Source organism: Pleurodeles waltl, chromosome 2_1, assembly GCF_031143425.1.
Source record: "Pleurodeles waltl isolate 20211129_DDA chromosome 2_1, aPleWal1.hap1.20221129, whole genome shotgun sequence".
Classification (NCBI taxonomy): Eukaryota; Metazoa; Chordata; class Amphibia; order Caudata; family Salamandridae; genus Pleurodeles; species Pleurodeles waltl.
Genome location: NC_090438.1, coordinates 538,586,159 through 538,606,577, shown reverse-complemented (window position 1 = coordinate 538,606,577; position 20,419 = coordinate 538,586,159). Strand labels below are relative to the sequence as shown.

Genomic DNA, 20,419 nt, shown 5'->3' with positions numbered 1-20,419 from the left:
ACCTTGCGTTTCATTGGTGTTAGAAGCTGGAGACTGAAAACCTTCAAGTAAGTTCTCCTGCAAAAGAATTTCTTGCCATGGTTAGAGGTGAACTATAATTCACTATGCATGAAAATGTCAACCAGTCTGAGGAAGTGAAATCTGTGTGATGGCTGGTGCATTTGCACGAAGTCACAAGCAATCAGATGATTGTTCAGGGTTGGCAAAGTTATAACCCTGGTATCAGGGGCTGGTCGCACCTCAGGCCTTCCCTCTGATGATGCACAGCAGTATTGCTGGCAATGTTAGGCCTAGGTGGTTTAGGCAATTCACGCTACAATGCTTTGCGTTAACTACCAGTCATCCTGTCACCACACCCTTTCCAAACTCACCACAAGATAGGGTGGGGTGGGATCAACAAGCATCACTGACCCCCACCCTTTGATTATTTAAAAAAGGAGGTGAAAATGTATGAGTCTATTCTGTAGCAGAAAGCTGAAAGTTGCAGTGTTGCAGTGTATCAGCGTGTATACGCTGTCATAGAGTCACATGCTCTATCCAGTGTGCTGAATGCAGCTGGCAGTTTTCTGTTTCAATGTTTCATGTGCAAACTCCAATTGGCAGGTAGTTCTGTACCCAGTGGAAGGGTCTGTGGAGCATTGTTACCAGAGAAACTGATGCAGGACTCTTACGCACAGCTGATCACTAGCCACCAGTGAGCCTAATCCCCAAAATAAAACCATGACCTGTACTTAACTCCGTTAACACTACATTGCTGGTTGGTGATCGCTACTGCTCCTCCTCCTCCTGCTGACGTGCTGTGTTGTGTATGTGCCTGTAAGTCCCTGCTCATGCCTGTCTGCTGACTGTGTGCTGGGAGTATTTCTGCTGGGCGTTCTGGAGTGCCCCAGAGAGAGCCGTAGGTCAGAGTGGGGCTGCAAGGAGTGCAAGCCCTGAAGCTGTGTACAGTCGGTGGCTGCTCCAGCAATCAGTTTGGAGCACGGAACATGTCTACCTCCTGGCACTGAGCGCGGTATAATCACTGGCCTGCGTTCTTCGGTGAGGAGGAAAAGGGGGCCTAATTAAAGCTTGGCCCGCGATGTGGGGGGGAGGCCATGTTCTGCTGGGGGAGGGTGGGTGTTGAATATCCCCAAAGTGGTGGCAGTGTTGGTAGCCATTGAAGCCAGTTACCTGACCGCGAATAGGGCTGGCAGCAGCAGCGTTGCAGCATTACACAGCTGAAGGCTTTAACAGCAGGAGGGAGAGGTAAGTGTTTTTGTGAACTGTTAACGATTAAATAGCGGCTTTCCATTCCTCATTGGTACGAGTTTGCCTAAGATGCTTCCTTTAAAGAAAAAAGGTGTAAAACCTGTGGGAGCAGGAAAAGGCAGGAATGTTTATGCATTTTAAACCACCTGTTCTGCCGGAGTATACAAATATGGAACATGTAGTTACTTCAGGGAATGGCTCACAGAAGTTCATGGAAGCACAAGGGAAGGACATTTTGGACCCTTTTGGAACCTCAGACTTGATTTGCCCTCAGCTTTCTTCCTCCCATGTTTGTTCCGCCCGTAGAGTTCAGCTTTGCAAGGGAGTGCAGAATGGCTCTCTCCAAGCAAGGGCGAATCTGTGGATGGACAGTTGAAGGGAGTGCTGTCAGGAGCACCTGATATATCTGGCTGGGGTCTGCAGGGTGGTGACCAAGGGACACTAGCTAGGTCAGTGGCAAATATTTACTCCTTATTGTAAGGCCCTTCCCCAATGTTGGACGTCCCTCTGTGAATGCAGAAATGCTTCTTGGTCTATTTGAGTTTCTCTTGCTGCAAACGATCACTGAGAACAGAGGCTGGTTTACTAAAAAGAGATCTTGTTATAAATAAAATCAATTAATTCTTGTATGCCCTTGTTGGCAAGACTAGTACTTTCCCAACCTGTGAGTAACAAGGTGCCACTTGTACCAGGCAACTATCCTTTGATAAGTTTGCTGGATGTAGGTGCACAATTGTATTCCAAGGTTATTCTCAGTTCACCAAAGAATTGGATAGAGGGTAATGGAATCGATCCAATGGAACAGGGGAGCTTTAAGCCCGGGCACTCAACTATAGATCATTGCTTTAGCTTGTGGGCCTAGGGGCAGAAGGCATAGGAAACATCTGGGAGTTTATTTTGATGTTTTGTCAATTTTAGCTCAGCTTTTCATTTGGTAGATTGGAGTATTCTCTGGGCTAAGTTAAGGCCGCAGAATATCCCCCAATGTCTATTGACGATCCTGTAGGAATTGCACTCTTAAAATTGTGTCCAAGTGGAACTTGGTTTGGAAGGGGCCCTTTCAAAAAGAATTCCTCTAGGAAATGGATTAAAGCAGGGTTGTGGCTTGGCCCCCATGTTGTTCTCTTTGTTCCTTGCCGACCTTCGGAGGTTGCTGGGGGTGACTCAATCCTGTTCACTGAAAATAGAGGGTAGACATGTGCTGTGGCTACTTCATGCAGATGATTTGGAAATTTGGGATCTGACCAAAGTAGGCTTATAGAGAAAGCTGATTAGATTCAATAATTATTGTGAGTTTAACAAATTAAAGCTGAACTTGGAAAAAACTAAATAATTCCCTTTGAGGAAAAAAGTAAAATCTTATAAATGGTTCCTAGATAATAGTAGGGTTGAGGTGATATTGTCCTGAAAGTATCTTGGTATGACGTTTACAAGACAGTTGAGCTGGACCCTTCATAAAGAACCGGTGAAGATGTGGGCAGCAGCAATGATTGAGGGCCTAGTCTGTTTTAAGAATACCTTTGGTGGCTCCTCCTGGTCTACACTTTTGACAGCCTACAATGCAATGGTCTCTACCTAATGTCTTTATGGGGTTGAGGTCTCTAAGTATGGAGGGAAGTTGGGAGAAATGTGAGAACAAGTTTCTGAAAAAACTGTTAGCCATCCCAAATAGTGCCATGAGCCAGGCAATAAGACTGGAAGGGGACTTGCAGGCATGGACATTTTGAGCTTAGAAAGCAACTCTATGATTTTGGGACAAACTTTGGTTCTTGAAAGGACAAAGAAGATATTGGCTGTATGTGCTGCTGAGATAGGAAGGAGTGGGCGTTGCAGGTCAGAAGAAGGTTAGCAGCTATTGTGGGAGCCCTAAAAATTTAGGAATTTAAGATAACAGAGGCCTCTCATCTTTCGAAGGCTGAACTAAAAATGGTCGGTAGAAGAGATTCCAGATTGGCTGATAAGGAATATGTAGGGGATAGACCCTCTGCTCAGTATATGGTAGAATCTTGGGAAAAACAAGAGGGCATTTCAGTACATATCAACTTTTCCTGGGGCCCAGCTATGCTTAGTCCTGTTAAAGTCTGGCTAGCTTTGAATATCTGATATATAAAGGCTGAAAGATGTGCAGTCCTCATAGTTGTAGAGAATAATTGTACATGTGGTTTGCGGGACCAAAATTTGAATGTTCATCCGGTGATTGATTGTCATCATTTTAATAGGATTCGCCGCTTGATTTTAAAGCCATTGTTTATAAGATATGATATAAATCCTAATGAGGCACTTGCACTTTTATTGAACATGAAATTTGTGGATGTTGCATGTGCCCTGGCAACAGTTTTAAAAATATGTTTGGATCAGCGATGTAAGAGGTTTGATCAAGAGTGTATGTTAGTTATTTTAGAGCTGGGGTGCTTCAGGAGAACATTTTTTATGTATTAAAAGTAGGTTATTTATGCCATATCTTGTTGCAGAAGTAATGGGGGTGGAGATGCAGGGGTTTAAATTAAATTATTTTATTTGTTTGAAATGTATGTCTCAAGGGCATTAACATTAATAAATTTGAATCTGACCTGATCTACATTGTTGGTTCATGTTGGCCATGGGATTTGCAGCAATTTGTCCCTTTGTGAGCATGTAAGCAACATCTTCCACTCTCCCATGCCACTGGGTACTTTTGGTTAACGTCTGAGGTGCATCATTTAGCTCCTTCTGTTAAATGTCTCTGGTCAGTGGAAATTCATTTGTACATATTTGATCTTGAGCTGGGCAAGTGTGCTGCTGTGTTTTGGCAGATCATGGAATCACTTGAAAGTGAGGTGCCACTGGGTTTTTCACAGTTCTCTCTACCTGTGCCTTGAATGGTGAAGAAGCTTCACACAGGGCTCTATTGCCTTTGCAAGGACGGGCATTTTCTCTGTGGTTGAATTATGGACCTTGCTTCTTGCCACCAGTCTTGTTTTCTTGGCCTTTGTGGGTATAGTCTCTTGCTCATTACTCCTTTGTAGAGGGTTCTCACTGCTGGGAGTCCTCTAAGGGAAATGAGGCTACCTGAATGTCTGGACAAGTATTAGAAGGCAGCTTGGTGGGGCTGCAGAGCTCATTGTCAGATCTGTTGGTGTGCCTCTTCTCGAGCTGTTTGCATCATTGAATTTTTTTTAATGTGATGTCCATGGCACATCAGCTTTTGAATTCATTGCTCTCTTGGCTTTTTGGCTTGCTGTTCTTTTATAAGCAGTTCAACAAGTTCTCTGCATTTCTTGATAGCAGGTTGCAGATGTTGCTTGAGTCAACTCAACAGGTAGATTTGCTAGAGTTGAAGTGCACCTGGCCTTGGATGAGCGTGGAATGACTGAAGGTGTATTTCCTGTTAGTGCACTGTACTCTTGTGTTTAGGTTTTGAGATATGGCTGCATGTGCATGTGAATATTCAACTTGCTTGATTATGCCCATTTTGTCTAGCCCTTGAAAGTGTAAGCAGTAATCAGCAGTAAAGCTGTTAATCCTAAAAAAAATTGACCCTCTCCTGGTTTCATTGTATCAAGTTGTGATGCAACCACTTCTGCAAGATATGTACATGTAGCCAAATGTTCATACTCCTCTGATCCAGATTTTAAAGTTACGTGAGGACAAGATTCTCAGTAGTGTGGAATCTGGATTAGCAGAGAAGAGAAAATCTTTGACTTTCATTGAACTGTTGCAGAGTTTATGGGCTGAAACCCATTGTCAGTTTTTAATCACTGTGTACACGAAAACACCAACTTCCTGATCCTTGCAAAAACTGACCACAGCCACACTTTAAGGATACCTGTGACCATGCATTCACTTTAACAACAGCCCCTTTCCATTACAGATATAAGGTGGACTTGGTTTTGTACCCAACTCACAATTCTAGAATAATACAAGCTGTATTATTGGGTTTGTTTTATTTGAACAACAGTGTTGAGTTTTTTTTTTTTATGTAGACAAAACATTTATTTATTTAAGTTAAAGTTTGCTAACATGCTGCCAAGGCCACTTCACAAAAACCTAAATATTCAAACCAGAACACAGCTGCATAGCTACATGGTTTGTATGTGATAGTTATTTTGGATGTCAATACCAGGGTGCCAATTTCACGTAAATCTACATGTCATTCATTCAATGATTGTTTTTTTAAAACCAGCAACCTACATCTACATTTAATAAGCTAAGCCTAGAGAGGGCAATGAAGACTTATAATACTTTAGTTGTCTATTCTGTTGTGTGTTATGTTTTTGTGTTTATTGAAAATGATAATGTGAAAGAAAAAGATTTGGGGACTAAGTAGGGTCTACAAAATAGCTATGGCTGTTCATCTCCCTCTCCCATAGTCCCATCGATATTTTTGATCTGTGTTTCATTAATTATGTAACATGTTTTTCTTTGTAGGTCTTTTTGAACGATGAAGATCTCATTAACAAAAAATTACCAAAAGAACTGCTTCTGAGGTAACTCTTCATAATTTAGACCCAATTTACAGTGTTTATTTTAGCTTGTCAATTTATATGTATTATTAATGGCCCTAACTTACATTTACTTTTTGGAAAGAGGGGCCAATACTCCAATCTACAGGAAATGCAAGAAGGAAATTTAAAGATTTGCACAATTTCAGGCATTGGGTCATCAAGAAACTATAGAACAGCTTCAAGTGCCTTATTTTGTATGATATGCAATAGGCTGTGTATTTTGTATGAGTTACATTGTTTGCATTTTCCATGACATATTATTATTATTATTATTATTATTATTATTAGTTTTGAAGAACAGTGAACTGAGCCTAGACAGGCTTGCCGCATACAAATCTGTCAGATGGGTTGCTGGTCCAGCAAAGTTGAGTACTGTGCAGTGAAGTCAATAAAAGTGTGGAACCAGTGCATCTGCGATTTACCAAGGGGAAACAGACCCTTGGAAAACAAAAAGTGGCACACAATCATGAAAAAATGGCATTCAACATTATAGCTCAACCATACAGCAATAATTAGAAAATGCATATTTTCTAAGATTTAAAAAGTTGCCTTTTCGGTTAAATAATTTCACATATTTTTTTAGGATGTATTTTATAAAGTTAACAATTATTTTAAAAACTTGAGTATCCTATTTTTTTTAACATTTTTAGACAAAACGTTTAAAAAAAAAAAAAATTACATTTTTTTTAAACTAAAATGTTTATATTTTTTAACATCATAGGTAGTTCGCTAATTTAGCAAATTGTTTGATGTTTTTGAATTGGCTTAACACTATTTTAAGAGTAATAAAACATTTGAATCGCACATTTAAATCCTAAAATATTGAAAAGGGTGTGCTAAAATTGGATTTGTTGTTATCTGTTCAAATGCATAATGTGTTTATATGTTTTCAGAAAATGTCCTAATTATACTGTAAAAAATTGGATATTTTAAAACGTTACCTTTTTTGGGCAAAAATAATTAACTATTTTTGGAAAAGCATGATTGAACTGTAAAGTGTCCAAACCGGTAAAATATAGTACGTGTTCAATTGTATTTGTCTTTTAAACTAGATATATAAATTTTCTAACACGTTTAGGATGTTATATCGCAAACGAAAAATAGGTAAACAAAATGTAATTGGTAGAAGGGTTAAAACAAATAATACGGAAAATTTGTAGACATTTGTTATACATTGTTCAAAAGACTTTCAAACCTTTAAAAACATAACAAGTGTTGCAAAATGTTCAAAGTGCACTTAGGTAGTATAATCAAGATGAAATATACATTCTGACTGGCTTAAGACTGTTAAACAACCTTCAGGTCTTTTTAATAATTGTCTAAAATGATTTTTAAAATATCTAAATCATGCTTTTTTTATTTAGTAATTTTAACCTTTAATTTAAATATAATTTTTTTTAAATGAGATTTTCTAACTACTGAATGCTATCAAATAGAAACGAGTTTACTTCCTGCCAAAATATTTAGTTTTATTTCTGAAATCTACTCCCAGTGTAACAGCCCTTCAAGTCTCCACCTCGCTCCTGCCTTCCTGTTGGTGCATGCAGTGCTTCTTCGGCTGTCCTTTCTGCATTCCACACCATACTTGGAAGGCCCTTGTCTGGTCGCGAGGAAAGGAGAAGGATCCCTTGAGCAGGCTCTTTTGCCTCTGTTATGTTGACACCATGTGATCAATGTTGACAGGGGTGTTTCGGCGTCCGCTACCACACAAGGGAAAAGTACACCCCGTGCGTTGAGGTTGGTGTGGTTGGGTCCTGATGTCAGGACCGAGGAAATAAAGTTGCCGGAGGATTGGCGCGAAGGCAGTAACTAACAGAATCAAGTGTGTGCGGTGTGTTTATTTAGCGCTGACTGTACTCCGATACACACATAACAAATTGGCGACAAGGGTGCGCAACGGACCGCAGATATGTTGACTATGGGTCGATCAAAGGAGTTGTCCAACGTACGGATGGCACATATGGAATCGGCACTCGCACAGTCCATCAAGGTAGAACCAGTAAATGCCATCACATCTGCGGCTACAGCAAAAAAAAAAGACAAACTGAAGTCCACTAACACGAGTCGCTCCTGCTACATGTGTGGAGGGCCCTACCCACACCAAGGCAAATGTCCAGCGCTAGGAAAACAATGCACTAACTGTAGGAAGCTCAATCATTTCGCCAAGGTAAGCCATTCCACAGCAGGGCCCAAGGGAGATAAACCCAAAACAATGCACGCTGCGAAAACAGTTCAACAACAAGAAGGCACCACAGACATGGATGATGATGATGAGCCAGAAGGAACGGTATACATTATTCATGCAACTGAACCAGACAGTCGGATTAAGAAGAAAATACCCAAGTGTAAGATACGGGTAGCAGGTCATCAGGTGACTGCACTCATAGACACGGGGGCCTCAATAAACATACTGGCTCAATCTGCATTCAGCCAACTACCAAATCGCCCCCAACTGCGTCATACATCAGTACAAGTGTTTGCATTTGTATCTACCACGCCCATTCCACTGGCCGGGGTATTCACAACAGACGTCACACATGATGACATAACCACCCAGGCAAAAATATATGTGACAAAAATAGGCACCGGAATGCTACTCAGTTGCCGTACATTGGAAGAACTAAAATTGGTAGTGTTTGCGTTCAGCATACATCTTGGGGCGTTGGAGTGCCTGGAAGAAGAGTATGCGGATCTGTTCAAAGGGATCAGGTGTCTGAAAAATCATCAGATAAAACTACACATTGACAAAACTATTGAACCAGTGGCCCTCAAACACAGGCGCATAGCATTTCACCTTCGACCCCAGGTGGAAGCGGAGCTAAGAAAGCTAGAAGAGGCTGACATCATCGAGAAAGTGGAAGGACCAACACCATGGGTGTCACCGATTGTGGTTACGTGCACACCAAAACAACCTGGCGAAGTGCATATCTGTGTTGATATGAGGCTACCAAATGTGGCCATCCGGAGGGAACGTCATCTCACCCCCACAGTGGATGATATTGTGGCTGAAGTCAGTGGATCAAGGTGGTTTTCGAAAATGGACCTTCGTGCAGGTTACCATCAGCTGATGTTGGCACCGGAATCCAGAGCCATAACGATGTTCTCCACCCACGTGGGGCTAAGAAGGTACCAGTGGTTGAGTTTCAGGATCTCCAGCGCCGCAGAAGTATTTCAAGACACCATACGAGGGGTGCTGGCTGGTCTGGAGGGTGTCATCAATGTGAGCGATGACATCCTCGTGCATGTTCCCACGGTTGAAGTGCATTTAAAGAGACTTCGTGCTGTGTTCCACAGGCTACACCAAAACGGGCTAACGCTACATAGACAAAAATGTGAATTCTTGAGGCAAGACATTGCATTCTTTGGGTATCAGTTTTCAGAAAAAGGAGTTCGGCCTGATCCCGAGAAAGTGGCGGACATAAAATCAGCACCTGCACCTACATCTGTCACAGGAGTCTGCAGCTTCCTAGGTATGGTAATGTACTGCAGAAGATTTATTCCGAATCTGACCTCACTCACGGCGCCTTTGAGAGATCTCACCAAAACCCACACCCCGTGGGAATGGAGTTCGACACAAGAGACCGCATTTCAAGCAACCAAGCAAGCACTTTCGGCAGACACCACGTTGGTTTATTTTGACCCTGCAAAAGGCACAGAGCTGTCCGTAGATGCAAGTCCTGTGGGGTTGGGGGCTGTCCTGTCACAAAAGGAACATCATGGCGAATGGGCACCGGTGGCGTATGCTAGCAGAGCATTAACAATGTCGGAGAGATGCTATTCCCACATTGAAAAAGAAGAGTTGGCTGTACACTGGGGATACCGTCATTTTCATCTGTACAAATATGGCCATCCTTTCGTGGTATCCACGGACCACAAGCCACTGATACCTTTATTCAGCAAAACGGGGTCTCAGCCTCCACACCGAATAGAAAAATGGATTCTCCTGCTGCAGGGATACCAACTTTCGGTGGTGTACAGACTGAGTACACAAAACCCAGCTGATTACCTCTCAAGACATGCCAGACCAGCCAAGGCGTGGGAAGACGATGTGGTGGAAACAGTTGAGGAATACGTGACGCTGGTGGTGGAAAGATCCAGGCCACGGCCGATGTCACTAAAAGAGATACAAGAGGCCACCAGGACGGATGAGGCTTTGCAACTGGAAATGTTGAGTGTTAGTGATGGTAGATGGCATCTGTTGAAATAGAATCTGTCTCTCAGAACGACTGAAGCCAGTGCAACACTGCAATCCCTGTTTTGTGTTCAACATGAACTGGCAGTTTCCTCCGAGGATTGCCTAATGCGGGGCAGTCGTCTGGTGATTCCTGAGAGTTTGAGACAAAAGTCAATTGACCTAGCACATGCCGCCCATCAGGGGATGGTAAAGACAAAAGCGAGGTTGCGGAGTAAGGTATGGTTTCCTGATCTCGATGCCCTGTGGAACAGACCATACAGCACTGTCAGGTGTATCAAAACCTGAGTCCAACGGAACCTCCCCCCCCATCATCACAGAACCAATTCCCTCCACTCCGTGGCTAAGGGCCAGTGCAGACCTAGGCAGCCTGCCTGATCGACGACCTATGCTAGTTGTCATCGATGACTTTTCAAAATACCCTGAGGTGGAAATTCTGGAATCCACCATCACACAGAGAGTGATACCCTGTTTGGAGAAGATAATGGCTACCCACAGGATCCTGCATGAATTGAGGACAGATAATGGTCCCCTTTTTTCAAGTCATGATTTTGCCTCCTACCTAGCTTTGCATGCCATTCATCACAGAAAAATCACTCCCCGGTGGCCCCAAGCTAACGGGGAAGTGGAACATTTTATGCGGACATTAAACAAAGTACTGAGGATCGCCGTGGCCCAGGGTAGGAACATGGAGTGTGCTATTTTTGAATTTCTAAGGGAATACCATCTGACGCCACACTGCACGACGGGAGTGGCTCCTAGTGTGGTTTGTATGCCCAGAGAAGTAAGAGACACGATTCCTCACGTGAGCGTTCCCACTGCGCTCTAAGATCAAGTGGCTACCCGGCTACACCATCGCAAAACACAGAATGATTGAATGTCTCAGAAGAGACGAGCTCGCATCCGAGATCTACAAGTAGGAGAATTGGTGCTGATGAAGAATCGAAATCCGGGAGGGAAATTCAGACTATCGTTTGAGCCCATTCTGTGGACTGTTGTCCGAGTAAAGGGGACATTGGTGACGGTGAACAGAGGTAACGAGAAATGTTTCCTGGTTTAAGCTGTACTATCCAAATGGGCTAGATCAGGGGTCACCTGGAATGTCAGAGGGTGGTGTCAGTAATGAGGAGGAAGGGGAACTGCCTTTTCCTGTAAATGATAAATCCTTACCTCGTCCTGAGAGATCCTCCACGGAAGCACTGGATGTGCTGGGGGCAATTCCTAATCGGGATCATGACTCCGATGCTCGTGGAGCGAATCCAGATGTTTTCCCTACGGGTTCGACAACAGTTGCAGCATGTCGAAAAGGAATGGGCCGATATCATTTACGTCCCCGGCCTTCTGCCACTATAAAGCTCAAGGACTATGTATGGTAATAACTGTGAACTCCTGATAGGGTTCCTAACAGTCCCATGATAATAACTGTGTTCGGTTTCCATGGTTGGGGAAGTTATGACAATGCATGTGTTTTGATAACTAGGTTCCGTTTTTGCGTTTTGTTCATTTTGTTTTAAGTTAAGGAGGAATGTTGTGTTGACACCATGTGATCAATGTTGACAGGGGTGTTTCGGCGTCAGCTACCACACGAGGAAAAAGTACACCCCGTGCGTTGGGGTTGGTGTGGTTGGGTCCTGACATAAGGACCGAGGAAATAAAGTTGCCGGAGGATTGGCGCGAAGGCAGTAACTAACAGAATCAAGTGTGTGCAGTGTGTTTATTTAGCGCTGACCGTACTCCGTTACACACATAACATGCCTCCAGCACCTACTATGTACCTGAAAACAGGATACAAGGCTATTCACACTGAGCACTGGACACTATGGTTTCCTTCACATCAAAGCTGCACATCCTTACTTGTGCCATCACAGCAGCAACAAAACACAGCAGTCCCAAAAGGGCCTGGCTGTAGACACTTGCTAAACATTATATCCTCGTTTTTTAGGTTAGTACTTATACATTTTTATCCTTTTCCTTGACTCCCCCCTTATACTTTGAACTTGGCTCCTTATTGTTCCTTTGCTGCCTGCCTCCTAGTTTGAATGTTTTCAGTCATTTTTGCAATTTTCTCCTTTTTCCTGTTGACTGACTTCATATTGTGCAGTTAAGTCCTATACATTTGAATATCTGAGCTGTATGCTTGGTTTTGTCAGTTACTTTTCCTGTTGCTTGTATAATTTTTTTCCCTTTCTCACTATAGTACTATAGAGTGGATTCATACTGCTTCTGAACGCCACTTTTTGATGACAAAAGAATTGCATTACTGCTCTCCAAGTAGTTGCTGTTTCCATGGTCAAAAGAGGGAGAAAAAGCGTATCAGTGGTTGGTTTTCTTCTCGCCTGTCCCTATGCTTTCTTCCCCAGATACTAGTACTAGTCTGACCATTCCATTCCTTGTGCTCCCCAGCTTCTGAATGCCAAAGCAATAGACAATCTGTTCATCCATTCCTGTGCATGCTGTTGTCTCTTAAATGAACTGGGCTCAGCTTGATCATGCAGACGTGAGTACTTTGGGTATGGCTTTTGTGTTTGCACCTACTCCTCTTGAGGGACCACAAAGCCCCAGTATTACACCTCAGCCTGACTCTAGTACTAGTGCCCATATTTCTGACCATACTTTGTTTCTCTAATTCTTACAGAAACCTATAGCAACAAATTCCTCCTCTTTTGAATATTTTCAAGGCTTCAATCTGGGTCAGGAAATTATTCAGCAGTATCTCTGCATGTCCGTAGGTGACATTGTTCTGCTTCTGAAAATTCGTTTGAAGCTTATATGGATGCCACTTCTGTGTGCTTCTTTCTTTCTAGGCCACCAGACGCAGATCTGAAGCTACCTCATGTCTCTTTTAGACACTTAACTAAAAAAAACAGAGTGCAAGGGACTTGTTACCTCCCAAAAAGACAGGTTTTTGGCCCTGCAATGACTGTCTTGAACTAGTGTCTGTGACAGATCCTCATCAGATTTACCTATGGTGCTGGGGTCAAGCCACTACTCTGTGGCCTGCAGTGACTGTGCGACGGAAGATGAACCTGAAGGCCAAACAAGACCTCAAGTTCGAACTTTACATCGCCAGGCACCGGAAGACTCCGCTGTGAGACTGATCCAAGTTGAAAATTCGGTCCTGGTCCAGTTTGAGATCATGAAATCACAGGTGTCATTCTTCTTTTTGATCAAAGTCTTCAGGCAAGTCAAAGAAAACACATAAAAAATCAAGGCATGACTCTGCACCTTCCTGCCAATTATACTCTCCTGAGAAGATGTGGGGGCGCTATTGATCTTGACCTTGCTTCTGAAGTCATTCAGCTTCAGAGCTGATACCACAACTTGTTCTGGCATAGCATGAGTTTCCTGGGCTTCCCGCTACTCCTAAACAAAGGAATTCTGCAAGGCCATGGCCTGACTCTTTGGATTCTTGCAGACTCCCTCTGTCACGCCTGAGGGCCCTATTGAGTTGAAAGTTTTTTCCCGCTGGATTACCAATGGTGGGTTCATCCTCTGCACCAGCTGGACCCTATTGGCTGCCTCCAATTTTGATTCCTGCTCCACTGTCAATGCAGGTTCCTGGTGATCAATGCTGATGCAGACTGCATCAGTGCTGGAAGACGAGGCCTCAATTGTCCTCTCTGATGCTGAGTCAGTGCTGCTTCAACCTTGACCGAGGCTGAGCTTGGCCACCGTAGAAGCCCTTGTTCCGCTAGGTCTGCCACCCCCTGGTCTTGCTACTGAGGAAAGTGTTACTTACGCCATGGTAATGAGTAGGGCAACCAAAGTCCTTGACCTGGAGCTCCAACACTGTGGAGGTAAAAAAATAATGCTCTTACAGAGGTCCTTCCACTGGGTGAAGCATCTACGGAGCCCCTCTTGCCTTTTAACAAGGATACTTTGTTGGGGGCATGGGCCAAAACTTTCTCTGGCCTCCTTGTCAGCCGCCTGGTTGCACAACGCCACCATCCGGCCCCAGTTCTGGATTTCATTGAGGTCAACTCTGAGGCTACTGGGCTTGATGCCTCTTGCATCCTACTGGTCAAGCGTTTAGGAGACATATGCAGGCTCTGCAGTGAGATCTGAAGTCTCAGTGGGCTAAACATCAAGGGGACCTGTCTGACCATGCTCAGATTTAGTAGGAGACTGCAAAAGATATGCATTGGTGGTTATTGGACCACAATTGGGTCAGTGAGAGACCCCCATCCAGAGCATCCAGAGCTGACCATGATGACCGATGCTCTTCTTCTGGGTTGGATGGCCATCTGAGACAGGTGTTGATCAGTTGACTCTGGTCTTTGGCACAGGCCCAGCTCCATATCAAATTTCTGGAGCTGGGGGCCATCCATTTGGTGCTGAAAGTCTTCATTTCATCCATTAAGAAGAGGTTAATACTCAAGGATATCACCATCATGTTCTGCCAACATATCGCCGCTGTGGCGAATATCCGTTCGCCATATTATGACACAGACACACACCAATCCGACAGAATACAGCCACATACACAAATCCTCCAGCCCAAAGGTCAGTGCTAAAGTTGCAGTACCAACACCCATACCGTTACGCCAACAGAACAATGCCCACCACATTCTGACCCACGAATCACCATGGCGAACATTCAATGGCAGTAAACAATTGGCGGTACATACCTCAGAATGGACACCCACATACAAAACAACACTACATTGGCCAGTACTAAAAACACACACCTGACATTCATACACACACCACACCCACCCGCAGCACTATAAAACAAACACCCTCATTACCCACAACCCCTTTACAAACAACAATAACTGCCAGGAGATTGACACGAACAGCACACAGACAACTAGACACACACACCACTTACACCCATACATCCCTCACACATCACACACCCCACCACATTACTCAACACACTCTAACCAACACACACCACACAACACCCATGTCCCCACAAAGGCACCCCCTTTTCACTGATGAGGAGTTAAGGGTCATGGTAGAGGAAATAGTCAGAGTAGAGCCACGGCTGTTTGGAGCACAAGTGCAGCAGATATCCAGCTTGGAGGATGGAGCTATGGCAGAGAATCGTGGACAGGGTGAACACCGTGGGACAGCACCCAAGAACAAGGGACGACATCAGAAAGAGGTGGAATGACCGCCACTAGCTCGCCATACAGAGGACTGGCAGTGGACCCCCACCTCCTCCCCCACAGCTCACAGCATGGGAGGAGCAAGTCTTGGCACTACTGCATCCTGAGGGACTCGCTGGAGTAGCCTGAGGACTGGACACTGGTCAGTCAACATTTACCACTTATCGCCCCCCCATACCTGCTTGCCATCACACCCCCTCACCCTCTCTCCACTCCACCCCACACACTGCACCAACGCAGATGACTAACTCCAATGCCAAGCCCTGCATGCCATACCAATGCATGGACAGCCCTCCCAGCCCTGCATGGACATCCATCACCAAAGCATACACAGCATAGGGAAACTAACAATCACACAATACATCACCATACACAAACAAAGGTGGCAGAACTACAGCAACCATAGAGGGGAAGCCAGAGATGTACAATATGTCACAGACATTAAACCTAATACATCACATAGATCTCCATAGGTGCCCTAGCCAATGTCAGCAGAGAGGAGGTGCCACAACTATCCAGTCCCCCAACAGAAGATGCCCCCAGTGATGACAGTAACTCTTGACTTCCGGGTCTGGACCAACAACCTGGCCCATCAGGGACCACTGGACAGTCGGTCACCCAAGCCCACTCACAGTCCACCACAGAGCCTCCCCCATCAGTATCCAACACCACAGCACCCACTCAGCATACCCACACTTCTGTCCCCAGGACACGTCAAACAGCAGTGTGTCCACCTGTACAGGGACCCCAGTCCACACCTCATACCCAAGACAATCAGGGACCTGAAGTCAGTGGCAGTGGGCACACCATTCAAGGGACAGGGGCACAGGCCAACAAGGACATTGGGAGGACCGTTGTGCGCCAGGGGGAGGACAGGCCCAGGGAACCGACTCTCCAGGAGGCACTCACCAAGATCCTGGGAGTCTACCAACATGCCCAGGACACGATGGGCCAGATCCTTGACAACGTGCAGGAGAACAGGCGACTGTAGGAGGAACAGTATCAGGGGATCAGGGAGGACTTACAGGCCATTAACACCACCCTGCTTTCCATAGCAGGTGTGCTGGCAGACATGGCCACCATTATGAGGGAGGCAGTTTCACACCAGTGGGCCCCTGCCACTAGCCAGTCATCCTAACAGCCTTTCACTTCCGCTGCCGCTAGTGGGCAGGAGGCCCCACCACGAGGACCCACAGGCCACCAGCAGCTCTCCCCCTGCAGAAGGTGAACCACCCCTGCAAACGTTCCCGGGGACCCAGACAGAAGCAGGAGACACTTGCCAAGACCACCGCCAGGAAATGAGACTCTCCTGATTGTCCCCCCTGTGTCCCACCCGGTCACCTTGTTCGCTTTGAACTGCCTTTGCTCCCCTTCCTATGGCCCCTTGGACACTGGACCTGTGCTACAAAGAGACTGGAACAATACCCTGGACTTTCCTCCATCATCACCCCATTCCATTGCACTTTTCCCTCCATTTCATAGCACTACAATAAACACCCTTGAACAAAACTTGTTTACTAGTATTTTATATGTTGAAAATTTGCATTTATGGAAACAGTCACATCTATTGCAAATGATCTGAACACTGTGAGAGCATGGAAATAATGACCTGTAGCTGTCTGTAGTCATCACACCAGTACGCAGTTCTTATCTCACCATCATCTGTGAAATGACAAGCCATAGGTGACAGTAAGTTGAGATGCAATGGAAGTTAATGCCATCTTGCTACAGCCACACAGAAAACATCAATAGTCAGAGGATTGGTCAAACTGTCTGTCTCACCTGTGTGTCATTGGAAGTATTGATGTATAACTGATGTTCTGTTGTCCTCATCCTCTGCCTCTTCATCCTCACTGTCCTCAGGATCCATTGCTGCCACAGGGGCATCTCCAGTCTCCTCCTCCTGCAGAAAGGGTACATGTCGTCTGAGGGCCAGGTTGTGCAACATGCAGCATGCCACTACTCTCTGGCAGACCTTCCCAGGTTTGTAGCACAGGGGTCCACCTCTCAGATGGAGGCACCTGAACCTGGCCTTCAGGAGCCGGAAGGTCCTCTCGATGATCCTTTCGGTTTGCCCATGTGCCTCATTATAACGTTCCTCAGCCCCTGTCCTGGCATTCCTCACAGGGGTCAGCAGCCACGATAGGTTTGGGTAGCCAGAGTCACCTGCAAGCATTGAGGGACAACATGTAGCCTCACACAATGATTTGGGGAGGACACCTGACGGCATACACTAACATACAGTGGGTGGGGACCATGGCTCACCTATTAGCCACACCCTGTGCCTCTTTAGTTGGGCCGTCACATTTGGGATGCTGCTATTCCTCAGAACAAAGGCATCATGCACTGACCCAGGATACTTAGCATTGACGTGGGAGATGTACTGGTCCACCAGGCACACCATTTGCACATTCAGTGAGTGGAAACTCTTTCTATTCCTGAACACCTGTTCATTATGGCGTGGGCGGACTAACGCAATATGTGTCCCATCAGTGGCCCCAAAAATATTGGATATATGTCCCATTGCATAGAATCTGGCTTTCACAGTGGTTAGATCTGTCTCCTGGGGGAAAGCTATGTAGCTTCACATGTGTTTCACCAGGGCAGACAAAACTCTTGCCAGCACGATTTAGAACATTGGCTTTGACATTCCTGCTGCCTAGCCCACAGTCACTTGGAAAGAACCAGTTGCCAGGAAATGGAGCACTGATAGCACTTGCACAAGAGGGGGGAGCCCAGTCAGATGACAGATAGCAGATATCAGGTCAGGCTCCAATTGGGCACACAGCTCTGTGATTGTACCCCTATCCGGTCTATAGGTGAGTATAACGTGCCTGTCCTCCAGTGTAGCCAAGTCCACAAGGGGTCTGTACACAGGGGTATGTCTCCTCCTCCTATTTATCTGCAGCAGTAGGTATCTGAGGGACACAAGAGTGAGTAGGCTGTCACAGTTTGAACAATGGAACCCCAACCTCAGTGTACATAGTGCATTTATGTGATGGGACAGTGGGAATGGCGAGGTATGTGCTAATCTAGGCTGTGACGCAGTTCAGGTTGATATGACCATTGTCCGCCAGCATGAAATGGCGACCGCTTGTCCTGTATGTAGGGACAGATCCAAGTGAGGTAACTCCGCAGACGTTGGGCGTCATGGCGGAAGTACAGTGGCCAAAGGGGACCTGCGCCAGGGGTGACGGTGTACACCGCCGCGGACGTGACTGCCATTTTCTATCTGATTCCTCACTTGTTTCCTGACTTTTAACAGGAGAACACCTACACTGTGTGTGCTGCTGTGACCTGTGTCTGGAACTTACAATGGCCCGTGTGACCGGGGAAGGGGCCCCTGCCTTCACTTCAGAGGAGTTGGAGTGTTTGGTGGATGGGGTCCTATCCCAGTACGAACGGCTGTATGGGCCTCCAGACCAACAGGTGAGTACACCTTGGGCAAGATGCTCGTGTGAAGGATGCATGGAGATGTGTGTGCAAGCATTGTGTCTTCAGGGGGGGAATGTCTTATGGTGGTGTACATGATGTGCGCCGGCCGATATGTGTGCCAATGGTGACGGAAACGGGGTTGGTGGGCCATATGTGTGACAGGCTGGATTGTATGTGTAATGGTGTCCTCCTGTCTGTATTACCTCTGCAGGTCAGTGCCCATCAAAAGAAGGGATTATGGCGTGCCATCGCCAAGGATGTGCGGGCCATGGATGTCCATGGATTGTGGAGCACCCACTGTCGGAAACAGTGGGAGGACCTGAGATGCTGGGCACGGAAGACCACGGAGGCCCAGCTGGGGATGGCCTCCCAACGACGAAGGGGTGCCCGTCGGAACCTGACTCCCCTGATGGCCTACATACTAGAGGTGGCCTACCCAGTGCTGGATGGGCGCTTGAGGGAATCACAGCAGTCACAAGGGTTTGAGTACAGTGGGCATTACTACAATAATTGGCAGGTGGCATGGGATCCTGGTGGTTGATGTGACTTAGTGAGTGCCCCTAAGGCCTGGCCAGACATTGCAGTGTGATCCGGCTCAAGGGTAATGGACGTATGGCAAATGTAGGTAACCTAGCTTGTTCGTATTCCATGTCAGTCAGGGCTTTGTGGGTACCAGGAGGGGTGCAGTTGGCGGTGAGTGGCCCTCATCTTGCTGTGGCATCTAGCCATATCACTGGCAGTGCAATGCATAGTGCTCAAGCCAGATCCCTGTGTGTGACGGTGCTGTGTATACCAACTGTGGTGTTGGTGCAGTAATTGACCCAGTGTTTCCTTCCTCTCTCTCCCCCTCCTTTTTTTCTTCTGTCATACTGTCCATGTGTGCATTAGCATAATCTGGCAGAGGATCAGGAGCACTGGCGACAGAGGGAGCTGCATCCCACAGGACCCAGGAGGCAGAGTCCACCGACGCTGAGGAAACCAGTGGGACGGAGGGCGAGGGGAGCACCACGACAGAGACAGGTGGTAACAACACAGACTCAGACACCTCCTCCGATGGAGGCTCCCTGGTGGTGGCGGACACCTCTGTGACCACCCCAGCTGCAGGTACAGCCGCCACCCCCATACCAACACCGCCCTCCCAGTAGCGCCTCAGCGAGTTGCCCGTGCCTGCTCACCCGGGATGGTGGGCATCTACTTCGCCCCGGGCACCTCAGGCCCTGCCCCAGTCAGGCCTGCTGCCCTGAGTGAGGAGGTTATTGACCTCCTGAGATCCATCTCTGTAAGGCAGTCAACCATAGTGAATGCCATCCAGGGGCCGGCATCCCAGATGCATCAATGCAATGCATTCCTAGAGGGCCTTCACAGTGGATTGGCGGCCCAACAGAGATCGATTCAGGCTCTGGCCTCCCCTCTGATGGCAGCCATTATCCCTGTCCCTACCATCCCCCGTCCAACTACCACTTCCCAGGCCGAGTCACCTGAACCCCAACCCATCCCATGCACACATACAGACGAGCATGCACACAAGACAACACACAAGAGTGGCACAGTCAACCGCAGGTACCACCCTTCATCCCACAAGCACTCACTCAAACACCATTCAGTTGCAGACACAACCACATCCACTGCCTCCACTGTCTCCCCCTCCCCCTCCTCCTCCTCCACCACCCTCACAATCTCATCCACACTCACACCTGCATGCACTGCATCAACATCCACCACCAGCATCACCACACCAAGCAGCACACACACCTCACTAGCAGACACCTCCACAACATCCATGCACACGTTCCCTGTGTCCTCTCCCACCCTGTCTGTCCCCCCCCTCCTAAAGGACACAAACGCAAGCACTCACACACCCAACAGTCATTCATCTCACATCAGCACACTGCCCATGCACCTGCGCCCAAGTCCAGCAGACATACACCTCCAACAACCACTCCCTC

The 20,419-nt window shown here is 46.5% G+C and overlaps 1 protein-coding gene across 1 annotated transcript in view; it reads left to right on the top strand.

The window, feature by feature from the left end:
• FBXL2 (F-box and leucine rich repeat protein 2) overlaps window positions 1-20,419 on the top strand; it is a 403,194-nt gene that overhangs the window by 31,844 nt on the left and 350,931 nt on the right. Inside the window, exon 2 of the mRNA XM_069214254.1 lies at window positions 5,656-5,714. Coding sequence (XP_069070355.1) covers window positions 5,656-5,714 — 59 coding nt within the window. The remainder of the gene's footprint in view (window positions 1-5,655; window positions 5,715-20,419) is intronic.